Source organism: Lichenostomus cassidix, chromosome 12, assembly GCF_008360975.1.
Source record: "Lichenostomus cassidix isolate B80296 chromosome 12, HeHo_3.0, whole genome shotgun sequence".
NCBI lineage: Eukaryota > Metazoa > Chordata > Aves > Passeriformes > Meliphagidae > Lichenostomus > Lichenostomus cassidix.
In genome coordinates this window covers 16,060,786-16,074,043 of record NC_139493.1, presented here as the reverse complement: position 1 = coordinate 16,074,043, position 13,258 = coordinate 16,060,786, and the positions used below count along the sequence as shown (strand labels likewise).

Sequence of the window (13,258 nt, the reverse complement as noted above, 5' to 3'; positions counted from 1 at the left end):
AACCTGAGTGATTTGGACTAGATTTCTAACTTTTGCATAGGTAAGTTGAATGACAAAATTTATCTTTACTTTCTGGAATATTTTAGAAATTACTTCTATTCAAACAGTACAAGAGATTAAATTTTTAAAGCAGTGATACAGCAAACTATCTTGAGAACTACTACTACTACTGACTGGCAGCTGGACTGTAAGGGATGACTGTGTATTTCCAAATTCCAGTGCCACATTCCAGTTCCCTGTTCTCTTCTGGGAATGAAAAATCTGCTGCAGATTGAAAATCAATTAAAAACTGGTATGTGTTTCTCAAGCATAGAAATGTGTATCTGTGTGTCAAAGCTGGCAGCTGTTTATCATTAAAAAACAAAACAAACCCCAAAACCACACAACATTCCCCCACCTTGCCCCCCCCCAAAAAAAACCCCAACAAAACCAAAAAACCCCAATCAGCTCCCCTGCATTCCCTTTAAATGCGTCTCCAGTACCTGGTTGTGCACAGTAGTTGTAGAGCAGTTGCCAGGACAAAAACAGGAGATTGGATCAAAGTGGTAGGGATAACAAAAAGAGCAAACTAAAATGCACAGAAAAGGATATGGGACTGCAGAACACCCAGTCTAGTCAGAGGGTTTCACCTCTAATGAGCAGCAGCAGAAGAAAAAACTATTTGAACTCTTGTCAGTAGGCTAAAGATAGAAATATCTGGGGCAGTTCTATATAGGTTCAAATTGTCTATTATTAAAGAAAACCCCTCTGAGTGTGTGTGTATATATATAAATCTAAAGTTAAAATATTTCCTTCTAACTGAGTCAAAGCTCAGCTGCATTGACACAACAGACCTGCAAACTGCAGTCGAAAACTAAATGACGGCTGCCTAATTTATAGTGAAATCTTGTCCATGAGCCACCAGCTGACATGTCAGAGTTCCCAGATGGAAGTTCTCCAACCCTGCAGGACTGGAGGAGGCATTCAGCACACCTTGCTTCAGTGAGGCTTTGGGGATCACTCTTGCATTTACCATCTATTTTGCTGAATTAGGTGAGATAATTTCAGTGATAGAAGGAATTAATATTTTAGCAACATGAATAAACCATAGTACAAAACTATGAGAAATGAGCACACAGCAATCAGAATTAGAGCTCTAGAGGTGAGGGTTTTGGATGTTTGTGCAGAGCCCAGCAGTGATGAGCTAGGCTTGCAAGTGTGCAGCTTGATAGTCAATAGAAATATTCCCTGTAGGAATTTGGTACTGTATCTTTACAGACTTCTTATGCTTAGAGTATGTTATTGCTGGTGCCAGATACCTGTAGTCGAGCAGACGCTCCATGAGACGAGTGACGGATGTGACAAAAGAGATTCCAGTCTCCCGCCAAGTTTCCTGCTCAATCTTCTCCAGCAAACTGTTTGGAGATGGAAAGACAGCAGGTGAAGCTTCCAGGGAAATGCTACAGTGCATGCAGGCTGATACAGACAACTTGGTTTCTCCCTCATGAAATAAATTCCAAAAGAATTACCATCTTACCTGGGATAAGGCCCAAAGAGTTGGGTTCTACTCCAGGCAGCATGAAGCAAAGACAAGGAAATTACAGAATTGACAGGAGAAGGAAAAATATCCTCACATTGCCATTTCACAGATATGAAAAAGAGCAACACTCATGGCAATACTTGATTCCCACATTATTACCTGTAGCTTAAACACTGCCTACAGCAGTCAGAAACTGGAAGAGTCCAAACCTACTGCAAGTATTTCTTCTCTGCTCATCCCTCCATAAATTTTTATCTCTAATCAGCAACCAACCAACCACAAACCACAAGACATTTAAACTGGAAATAAAAGCAACTTGTTCCTGCCTAGCATAGACAATACAGTGAGCACCCATCTCACATACTGTGAAGGAGAAGAGTGGAACAAGAACAATAAACATTGTGTTTAAAAAGGGAAGAAAGAAAGCAAATGTACACGCCAGTTTCCTGAAACTGGATTTCCAGTCAAAGAACTTGTCACTTCTATAAAGAAATTCTGTTGGGTGTCACATCCTCAGAAGAACCAAACTCTCCAGTACTGGGATGACTTGCAGCTGAGGGAGCCATTCCCTTTTCAGCAGTATAATTGAGACAGTAGGATTCAGGGTCAACTGTTTTTTTCACACAGCATTTACTAATTTGTGGAATTGTTTCCTCAAATAGTTTCCTTATATTGTTCTCAGACAAGTCAGTGGCAAATATAAACTAAATGGTTGCTGGAATTCCAGGCTGTGTTTCTTGGTAATACATCCAATCACTATAATCTAAAAATAAGGAAAAAGCTACAGCCCTTGAATTAACATTTCAGGTAACAAATGTCTTCAACTGGAGCAAAGGCACACTATTCCTCTTGCCAGGTGAATTTAAAAAAAAAAAGAAAGATATTTCCTTTCCCTTATCCCTGAAATAGACTTACATTATCTGTACACAAAAGATCCAAGACTTCCCAAGGCTGAATATACACAAATCCAAACAGAATACATTTCCATACTTCCTGAGGATAAGTGCATGGGATGGGCAGGCTTATCCAGCTTGAAATGAATTAAGGTGCAATTGCAAATTCAGAAATAGAATTACTGGTTCCAGCAAAACAAAGGTTTATGCCTCAAACAGCCAGTGTGCTACTGGAGGCCACATAAAATTGTCTGGAATGTAGGGCTAAAATTCTGCTAGGGAATATTAAAAAAATTGGGTTAACTGCTCTGGACTGTCAGAGTTCAAAATAAATAATTTCAAAATAAACTAGGAACACTTGAAATGAAATTTGGAAACATATCAGTAATCAGAGGTAGTAAAGTGTAACGTCAGACATAAAATCTTCAAGTTTATCCTTTTGAGTACAAATTGTTGGTGTGAAAGGGACTAGAAATACACTGTCACAATGGACTCTGAAGGAAGCAACTGGCAACTGTTGAGCCAACCAAAACACGGCCTTCAAAAATAGGAGGAAGCAAAGGAAAATGCTGAGGAAAATCTCCTTTGCTCTAACAAGGCCTGACTTGGTAGATAGTGCACTGTCTCTCTAAACAATCCTGAGGCCAGAATCTCACTCATTGCTGTGGAAAGAGAAGGTCACTGGCTCCTCTAGCAAATGAATTTTTGATAGGGGATGACAACCTGTGCAGCATTTTATTAGGTGTCACAGAGAGAAGACAAAGAAGAATTTAAGTTCCTAAATTATTTTCAGAATTACTTCGCTGAGCCATTCCACAGAAACCTGCCAGGAAGCCTTTCCTGCCCCCTCTGAGCATCTGTGGCTCCACAGATCAGTGCCTGGACTCTCTCAATGGCCCTGCACAACACAAGGAGCACAAACTGGCAAAGCTTACAGCAGGCTGAAGAGTTCCCTGTAGTTCTCATCACCTTTTCCTTCGGACACCAGGCTGTCCAGCTTATCGATCAACTCGGCTTCCACCTGCAGGAAGAAGAGACCAAACCCATCACTCAGACACACTTCCAATGAACCAGCACATCAGCTAAACTGGATACTGAAGTACAACACCACTGCTCTGCTGGGGTGGTTCTGCTGGTGGGTAATTGATTTGCAATCACCCAGGCATCATTATAATCATTTGTTCGTTAAACCCCACTTTTTAAGCTCCGCTATGATTACATGACATTTACTTTTTCTTTCACTCTATATAACATTAAACAAAGCAATTTCATGTAATCAGAAATCTTGCAGAAGACACAGTTTCACTGCTATTGAAGATAGAGATTTCTAAAGGTTGAAACCATTTGCAGAAATATGGCTTGTTTTTATTTAAAGACAAGCATAGTTTGAGCTTCTCTACGTTTTTCAGCTGCCAAATTGCAAAGGAAGTAAAGATGGGATGCAAAAGCAAACCAGCCAGTGGCACACAAATGGACTTGGTACTCTGGCTTGCTGAAATCATTAAAGGGAGACCTGATTTCATCCCTGAATCAGACTGCATTGTTATCCAGTCTTGCTGAAAAAACAACCTTGTTAAAACATGAGCTACTGAAGAAAACAAAAAAGGGCCTGAAAAAGAATTTTCAGGATTTTTATATTTTCTGATAAACAACTGAACATTCAAAAGGTGAAAAGAAGCTCACAATTAAAAAACCCTCCCTTTGTTTGTGATCTACAGTGACAACAGAAATCAGTAATGCCTGTGTCCAGCTGTCCAGCATTATACTGGAAAGTAAATAATTCCCTGGTTCCAGCAGATAATGTTAATGGGGTTTATTATCTCTTGTGGTATTTAACTATTTATTTTATTCTCACTAATACAGATAATTATTTCATCTTTAACCTCAGAAAGTTACAATATATGCTTCATAAAACAGTGTGGAAATGTGCTCCACAGGTAATTTAGGAAATATTCTTGGAGCTGTAGTTTAGAACACATTAGTGAGTATAAAAATTAAATGAAGATTATGAGGAGTTCATGTTGATACGGAAAATATAAATAGGCCCAGAAACTTGAAGGTGACTGTAGGTGCTTATAACTGTAAATGCCAGAGAAAGACTGTTCTATTGTTATGCAAAAACAAGTGAAAAGAGGGCTATGATCAAAATGCTATTGCAATAATAATAGTAAATAACAATAATTGTAGAAATCACAGGAGTTGAAGAGGAAGAAAAATAAGCTCCGGATAATACTTTTCCACACAGCCTTTAATAGATCAGGTTATGGGAAAGGTCTGCAATTCTCCTGGAATGATAGATTAGATCTGGCATTTTAATGACTCTGTGAATAATTAATCACATTAATTATGATAATTTAATGGTGATTTACTCCTTCAGAGCACTTTTTTGCAGCTACTTCCCCCCAGTATTGCCCCAGCAAAATGACAGTGAAACACTGTCATCTGAGAATCCAGTCCAAACCCATCCTTCATTAGCAATGCTCTGCACTTCAGGGATCTGGCTTGCAGTGGAAAATCTAAGCAATTCTCTGACCATGACTGGGAAACAGAATGATGAAGATTTCTCTCCCTGATTTGCAATCAGAGCTCACAGCAGGTGGAAACTGCAGAGCTCTTGTTGGACTTAACCCTTCCAGGAGAGCTGCTGCAATTTCTGAAAAGAAAAACAGCTAAGAAGTCTGTTTCAAGGCATGGTATAATGATTTAATTATACAATGCCACTTCCTAGATGCAAATTGAAGACAGAGAAGCAGAGAGCACTGTTTTCACAAATACTGGCTAAATCTTTACATCCCTGCTTTTGGTTCTCTGTCTGACCCATTTAATGGCTGACTAATAATCTAAGAGAAACCAGTGGGAGCAGTGACAGTTCAGCACTTACAAAATTTCCCCATCTGTGGTGTGCAGAGCACATCCCTCCTCTTTCCCATGCTCATGGGAAATGCAGTTTGCACTGGGGTTAAACTATCTTGGGGGTCTTGTGATAGTTTTGTGAATTAGGTCTCGAATATTCTGTTTTTATATATATTTACATGACATCTTCACAATCAGAAACAGACCAACAAATACAAACTCCTTGCTTCCAGCTGGACACTGCAGACAGACAGAGCAGGAGTGCTTGGGAAGTGCCCTCACCTGTTTGAAGTTGCCATTCTTTCTCTGCTCCCAGTCCATCATGTCATGGAAGATTGGGATCATGATATTCCTGACTTCTGGTTGTGGAACAAGTGTAACACCCAGAAAGGGGCCAATCATTCCCGGAATAAAGTGAATCTTGTGCTCACCTATATAACACAAAACAACCATAATTAAAGAAAAGCCTTTGCTATCTGTGACTGAGAAAACAGAGAACCCTTGCAATAATGACATGTACAAAGTAGTAGGTATGAGCATCACAAAAGCAAACATTCTTTTCCTGAAAGGGATGAAAAATCAGTATTTGCTTTGCACCATTTGTTGCAAAGTCTCTAAGAGCATTTTTAATTTCACTGTGAAAGCCTTCAGCAAAAATTGTCAGTACATTTTATTTGTAAAGGAATTCAAACTGTCAAAAGTAACCGAACTACAGCATACTAAATGGGGGAAAAGAAGCCAGAGGTACTTCTAATTCATGAAGGAAAAGGTTTTGAAAGGACTGGTGAGAACAATGGTAGTTAACAGAGCACATTTAGATTTCAAAGAACAGCTCTTGATCCTCAGCACTGTCTAGCTTTCCTAACTGCCCTTGACTGGGACCAAATGGATCTGCTCCAGGAGAAACCTGAGGCACTTTGCTCACAATCTCTTCTGAACCTCAATACTGCAGAACTCCACAAAGCCTGATTTGGATCAGCATCCAGTTATCTGCAGTGATCTGCATCTAGACATCTAAAACTGGCTTCTCACTTCTCAGCTGAGTTTGCTCAGCATCATTTTCTGGGTATTGGATCTCTGTTATCTTGGGAGGCCTTGTGTTCTCCACACAGATCCTTTGAACTTGACCAGCTCTGGCTGTACCATTTTAGTTGTACAGGACAAATCAGGCTTATTCAGTTTTCTTGCTTCTGTAGTCTTCCTGACTGTTGTCTGAACTCTGTCCAACCTGCCCTGGCTTGATGACTTTTTGTGTTTTGTTGTTTCATTTAGCTGTAGAAAGCAAGACTGGGCAAGGTAATCTAGAATCAAGTGCAGTTATGAAAAACACTGCGAGAGTAATATGGTTCCTCTTCTCTTACTCCAGATTCTTATTTATTTTCTCAAAGATTACAAAATGTCTTTTACTGATGGCATTTTACAGGTTGCTCCCCTTCAGCTGATTATCAGCATGGTACATTTGTAGTCTTTGTTTTCTACCTATATTCCTACACGTAAAATGTTTGTATTTGTGAATATTTTGCACCCACATTATCAAGTTATCCAATCTGACTTGTGTCACTCCTTTGCTTTCTTAGTTTTGTTGGGAGAAGTGTTTCTTTTCAGAGAAACAAAGGATTCTGTGATGCCACAAAACATTTAAAAAAAATTAAAAATCTAACAGAAACAGGGGTTTCCTTTGGCTTTGGTTGTCACGTGAGAGAGGGCAAGACTCACCCAGGTTCTGCCACATGCTGAAGAGCTCATAGGCCATCATCACTCTCATATCACCATACCTGAGAGAGAACAGAGACAGAATTGCCCAGGGAACAAAAACTGGCAAGGCAGTGATGTGAAAAAATAACCAAATTGTTAAAAAAAATTCAATTCACATTTATGTCAATGTAAGAATATCGAACAACATGACTAATCACTGAATGCTATATTGGGAGATGTACTTATTTATTTCCCAGGCATTTCCACATCCCAGGTTTCATAATAAATCACAGAGACTTATGGTAGGAAAATAAGGCTCTTTTTTTGAGGTGGGAACCCAACAAAACATGTCCTTACTTATCCAGAATCTTCTTCCTCTTAGGTGGTGTGGCATTTTCTAGTTGGAGACTTGGCTGGTTTATAAACAAAACTGCCAGGCTGAAATAAGAGTTCCACACCTGTGACAAGGGAAGGAATTTTATAATGTTACATTTTATAATGTCACTTCAAGAGTAAGTTGAAAAGAAGTGTGGAAAGACAGACTCCTTTTTGTAATCAAAGCAGAACTTCATCAATATGTCTCTTACTATGGAGACACAAATTAACTCTTTAGGGTACAAATGGATTATGTAAACCGTGGCAGGAACTGAAATTAAAACCCCCACAAAAGCAATGCCACTGGGTTTTCCTCTTTGCACCAGACCTCAATAAGGAATAAACTTGGTGGCTTCAGCAAACTTTTAAATTGTTTTTTCTGTAGGCTAAACAGATTTCATCTGTCAAGAATCCCCAGAGATCACATTGTATCATGAATGAGAACCCTATAAATTGGTCTGTTTTCCCAAAGAGATGAGGTTTGTGCCAGCTTGGTGCATGCAGATGCCCTTGGGTGCATGTCTGGCAGCTTTTCCTGACTAACACTGAACTTGCTGCCCATCTCCAACTACATAAGACACAGGGACAACACTCCCCAGGATACTGTTTTCCTCCAGGTTTTATGGCATCAGCCAGAGAGACCTCTGGGAGAGGAAAGTCATGAATTCCCCAACTTCAGGAAAAGCATTGCCTGAGTTTACATTGCATTATCCATCAGCCTGGAAGACAGCACCCTCCATTAGCCCCACTGCTTATGGAATTACTTGTTTCCTTTACCAGGGACTCAATTTTCCTGATTTGATCTCACACTGTATCTGTTCTACTTCCCATCAATTCCACAGCAGATTCCATTCCTGTCCTTTATCAGTTAGGTCATCTTCCTGACAGACACTCTAATAAAATGCTGCAAATATCATCAGCTAATGCAGAGGGCAGCTCCTGTTCCTTTGTTATTGCTGGTTTGAAAACATGTCAGAACATTTTCTGAATCAATTCTTACTTTAAAATCGAAGTCCGTTTCTGTGAAATTCTTATGCAGGGCAGAAGACAGGTACTGAACTGTTGTAACAATGATACTGCAACCAAAAACAAATAGAGGAAAACAAAAAGAGAACATTTGAATCTGCAATACAACGTATTACAGAGACTGGTGGTGCTGGTTTCACTACAGGGACAGAGATGAGCATTCTTTGTGTAATTACTGTGATATTTACACAGAAGCCACCATTCTTTCTATGCTTTAATGAACATTTGTACTAATTGATGCAACATTATGAACTTTCACTATTATTGCAACTTTCAGAATTTACACAGGAGCATTTAAAATCATGTCTATTTTGCCTAGCTGGGCCATATGATCGCCAGTGAAATGGAATAATACGCTCCTTTTCCTCCTACTTTAAGCAGAAAGATTTTTTTTTCCCCACAGAAGAGTAACTCAGAAAGTTCCAATTATCCTTGTTCTTGGCTATACAATGGTCTTTTATCTCACTCACATTCAACTCAACATATTTGCAAGTATTTTACCAATTTTTGGTTCCCTGTTTTTTTTTGTTGGTGGCTAAATACACCACTAAGGTATTTAAAAGGCAATCGAGGCACATGGTAAACTGAGGAATTAATAAATGGCATGTAGATAAGGCAACAATAGTATCAAAAGAAGAGCACATCTCTGATTCACATGCAAGCAATACTCCAGTAAAACTGCTAAATGCAACTGTCAGTCTAAAGGTTTGTGGCAAAATTGTGCCCAAGGGAACAGGTAACCTGCAGCATCTGAGGGAGCTACTGTTTCAGGTGGATTTTTCTTTTCCTGCAGCACTTCATTGAATCTTTATGCTTGAATTACTGAAATCCACTTCTTTCACTTCTCATTAGCAGGGTGGACTCACAGAGCATTCAGCTCAGCGGAGCAGGCAGCCTTTAGTAGCAGTTCCATGGTGTTTCCTCAGAGTGGGAACCCTCCAGCTGTCAGTCAGTCAGTGGGAACTCCATAGCTAGTTTAGCTAAGAAAACTAGTGAATAATTCCAGCCCCCCTGTGTTCAACAGTGCTGCCAATCCAAAGAGCACAGTACTTAACCCAGCAGAAGCAAGAAACTGGGATAAAACGAAGCATTAAAATGGCAGATGACAACTAAATTGAGAAAGAACTCTTTATGTAATGCTTTGGTGTCATGGCTGGGGTCTACTCCCTTTTCCAAAATACCTGAATCCTCCTCCTCAGCTAAGGAGGGATGTTTATGGGAAGAGACAGACGTTCAATGCAGGGATTCCCTGGCAAGGGAGGAGGGAGAGGCCATTAACAGCCCTTGGTGTGGGGAGCTGGCTCTTGCCCTGTGTGCTTGAGCTGCTGGGCCCCTCTGCCTCTCACTCTCAGGGCAGCTCCTTCAGCTCTGCTTTCAACTCCTGACTCTGAGAATACCAGTAGAGTTTAACAAACACCATGAACACACAGGTTTGGTCCAGAGTGTTAACAGCAGAATGAGAATGAGCGCTCCAGAATTCCTGTCTTGACCCTCACATCTCAGTCTGAGGAAAGACTCTGTGCCCCAGGCTTTAACTGCCACAGAATGGCAACACCTCACACCTGCTTCTCAACTTACTTGCTGGTGAGCAACCTCATCACCATCCAGTCTCGAGGAAAGACACTCATCTTCATCAGGTTCCGAAACACACAGAAAATCTTCAGGAGGAACTCCTGTCACAAAGGGAAAAATAATTTTAAAAAAATCAGCAGCAGCTGTAGGTAAATCTATTTTCTTGATTGTAAGAAAGACTATGAAGGTAAGTGTGCTCTACCTGAGCTTAGTTTGCAAGGCCATTTGCCTGGAAACATGGAAGCAACATACATTGGAATATGGCTCTGTTACTTTTGTTTGCATCTAATATGCAAATTGCAGCTTCTTTAAAATCTTCACTTCTACAGGGAGATGAAAAGCTTCCCTTCGAGCACAATTGTATATGACTTCTCATATTATCACCCAGAGTTCCTGTGTCAATTTGCAGCTATTTTCAAATATACTGGACTTATAATCAGTTTTTAATGCATTCATTTAATTAACTTATCTGTCCAAATTTCTTTGGACTTACGTCACAATTTGAGAACCAACCACACCCCCAGCCCAATAAAACTCCTACACATGCTTTCTAAAATAGTAACAGAAAACCCATTTCTGGCAATACACAGCAGGAAGGAGCTCTTAGACACATTCAGCTGAATTCTTGTTTTTCAAAAACAAACCCCCAAACCTGAAGACATTTCTGTTTTTTGATAACCTGCACCCCATGTCTGCATAGAGCAACAGTGAGAATCAAACACGACAAGTTGTTGGCCTTGCAAACTATGATTTTGTTGTTTTGTTTTTCTTCCACACAAAATCAAAATAGCAGAGAAAGTAGCAGTGCAGGATTCAAAACCATCCTACCATTATGCCTTAATGGGGGGTGTGTGATTCATATCTTGGTGTAACTGAGCTCAGAGTAAAGCATTAGAAGCTCCTTGACTGTTGGCCTCATTTTGCCCAAAGTGTAACAGTGATAAGTGAACAAAATGCCTTTCCATGCCAGAAGTAGTATTGGAAATATTATTAAAGCAATATTTGAAGGGGAAAAAAAGAGTAATATATAAAATCTTCAACCTTTGTGATAGTCTTGGAACATAAACTCAGATTATCAGAGATACAACAGTTCTTATGGGCATAAAGACAAATTTCAGTTCAATGACCTTTCCACTGGTCTGACGTAAGAATTATAGTTTAGATGGCTTTTAAAATATCTTAAAATTTATTATGAATTAATTTACCAAATAATTTTCCTCCAAGCAATTTGAAAGTTACCAGAAAAGCAGCAATCTTGGATAACAATCAACCTGAGATACACTGAACCCTGTCACCTAAAGATAAGAATTTTATCATCCCAAATTCATCTCCCCGATTTATTCAGCCTCTCTATATGCGCACAACATATTTAAAAGCTGAAAGTCTATCCAGAAAGGACTTATTACTGCATTCTCCATTCCTCTCCATTTCATTTGTTAAGGTTACAGAAGTTCCTGCCACATTACATTGCTCTTATTGTGCATCTTTTATTGAGTACCATGCTAAACAAAATCATTTTATATAAAAGCTTGTCTTATACATTAGTCTGCCTTTTAAACAGGCTGTTGTGGGAGATACTCGTTTTTCCTGTGGAAGTTGAGGTAAAAAAGTTTCTGCTGATATGAGATATGAGATGTGCCATTTCAAAATGTCAGAGGTCTGTACCCCTCACCAACCCCTGCTGTTATGGAGAGCCATAATTTAAGCTGATATTCACAAAGAAGCATATAGCAAGTGGAGTAGTAAGGTTACAGCTTTCCAAAAAAGATTTCCTCTGCTAGAGACATTTGTATCCCCCAAAAGGCTTGAAATTCTCTTCTGGCATAAAATCAATACCCTTTATAAGAAAGCTCCAGTGCATACTGAGCATCTAGTAAAATGCTATACAACTGACTTCACATTCACAGGATTAAAAAAACCATTTTCCTCTGCCTGTGTTCTATATGTGACAATTACAATATCCTTTATGTCTAACAACATCCATCCTGGTACTTTATTTGCTGTTATAAAGATAATTTGATGCCCTGTGGTCTTAAATGTTTTTTTGCAACACTACACCAATGATTATAACAGTGAAAGGAAGGTCCCTGAACAGAGTGCAGTGGATGAGAATGTTTAACAGGGCAAGTGATGCTGGAGAAATTCCCCTCTGCTCTCCCATTCTGAGGGAATCACCCTACAAACATCATGTCCTTTTCTACCTTCAGTTCATCCTTGCTTTGGAAGTTGTCCAGTAAGTGCTGGAAGTGAGTGTCTGACATCTGACGAAGCAAAGATAAAAGGCAGGAGACATATTCTCCCTGTTGACAAAATGAGAAACTCTTTCATTCAGACAATCTGAAATTTCCTAGATACAAAGCTTAACCCGAGGGAAGGTATAAAGGGAGGGGTCTGAAATGGCCCCAATGCCTATGAGGGGACAGCTGACATGCACAGAGATTGGAAGTACTGCAGGTTAACAGTTCCTGAATTGTTCTTAATACAGGGATACACCTCCTGAAGGTTCCTTCACAGATGCCAGTTTTAAATAAAACCAAAGTTGTAGTCTGATGAAAAATAATTTAAAATTATTAAAACAGACATTAACAAATCGCCCTCCAAGCATGCAGGTTTTGACAATACCTTTTTCAGGTACTTAATATACAGTGTCTGTCAGAGGTGTGACTGCAGCTCATGCCAGCAGACCAGCAATTATTTGAACTAATTGACTCAGACCAGTAAAGCAGTGACAGCTTGGGATCAGGCTGGGCTACAGAAGGTGTCTGGAAGCTTGTAAATATATGGCTTATTAGTGTTCACCAAGTTCTGTGCTGTCAAAGCTCCAGTACTGACAGCACTGCGGTCAGATTTCCTGAGCAGTCTGGGTAAGCCTACATGAGCTACAATTACATTTCTGTAATTCTGCAAAGCAGATGCACCCTGACCAGTTACCACAGCATCCCAAAGTGTTTTCCAAAGAGGAGCTCCCCCATTTTACAAATCTGAAAGTAAAGCACAGAGAAGTTAAGCAATCTGTCCAAGAAAACAAGCAAGGTGGTGCCAAGAACATCAGGACTGAGTCTGTTGTCTGCCAGTCTCTTGCACAACACTGTTTTTTTTCTGCAACAAAGAACAACTAATTTGGGAAATAAACAAATCTGTGATGTATCTAATAAGAATACACATATCACTGTGCTGTGAAATGTAAATTGAGGAGCAAAACCAAGGGACTGTCTATTCAATTTTACTGTTTGTCTAATTGGCTCAAGCACCTACCCAGAAGCTTTGACACAGATTGTTCCAATAAACTTTCAGGGCTGAACTCCACTAGGAAGAAAGGTGTGCT

At 39.7% G+C, this 13,258-nt stretch overlaps 1 protein-coding gene and 1 long non-coding RNA gene across 11 annotated transcripts in view; one reads left to right on the top strand and one right to left on the bottom strand.

The window, feature by feature from the left end:
• DOCK3 (dedicator of cytokinesis 3) overlaps positions 1-13,258 on the bottom strand; it is a 184,152-nt gene that overhangs the window by 35,284 nt on the left and 135,610 nt on the right. For 8 of the 10 annotated variants that reach the window (XM_085072932.1, XM_085072929.1, XM_085072930.1 and 5 more), the window contains 9 exons: positions 12,135-12,233; positions 9,940-10,034; positions 8,336-8,411; positions 7,318-7,418; positions 6,982-7,040; positions 5,548-5,696; positions 3,348-3,433; positions 1,517-1,543; positions 1,299-1,394 (listed from right to left, as the gene is read on the bottom strand). In XM_085072932.1, coding sequence (XP_084929058.1) covers positions 1,299-1,394; positions 1,517-1,543; positions 3,348-3,433; positions 5,548-5,696; positions 6,982-7,040; positions 7,318-7,418; positions 8,336-8,411; positions 9,940-10,034; positions 12,135-12,233 — 788 coding nt within the window. The remainder of the gene's footprint in view (positions 1-1,298; positions 1,395-1,516; positions 1,544-3,347; positions 3,434-5,547; positions 5,697-6,981; positions 7,041-7,317; positions 7,419-8,335; positions 8,412-9,939; positions 10,035-12,134; positions 12,234-13,258) is intronic. The other 2 variants (XM_085072925.1, XM_085072927.1) reach the window with 1 other exon arrangement.
• Positions 1-13,258, top strand: part of LOC146431834 (uncharacterized) — a 63,829-nt gene that overhangs the window by 39,475 nt on the left and 11,096 nt on the right. The gene's annotated exons all lie outside the window — the stretch shown is intronic.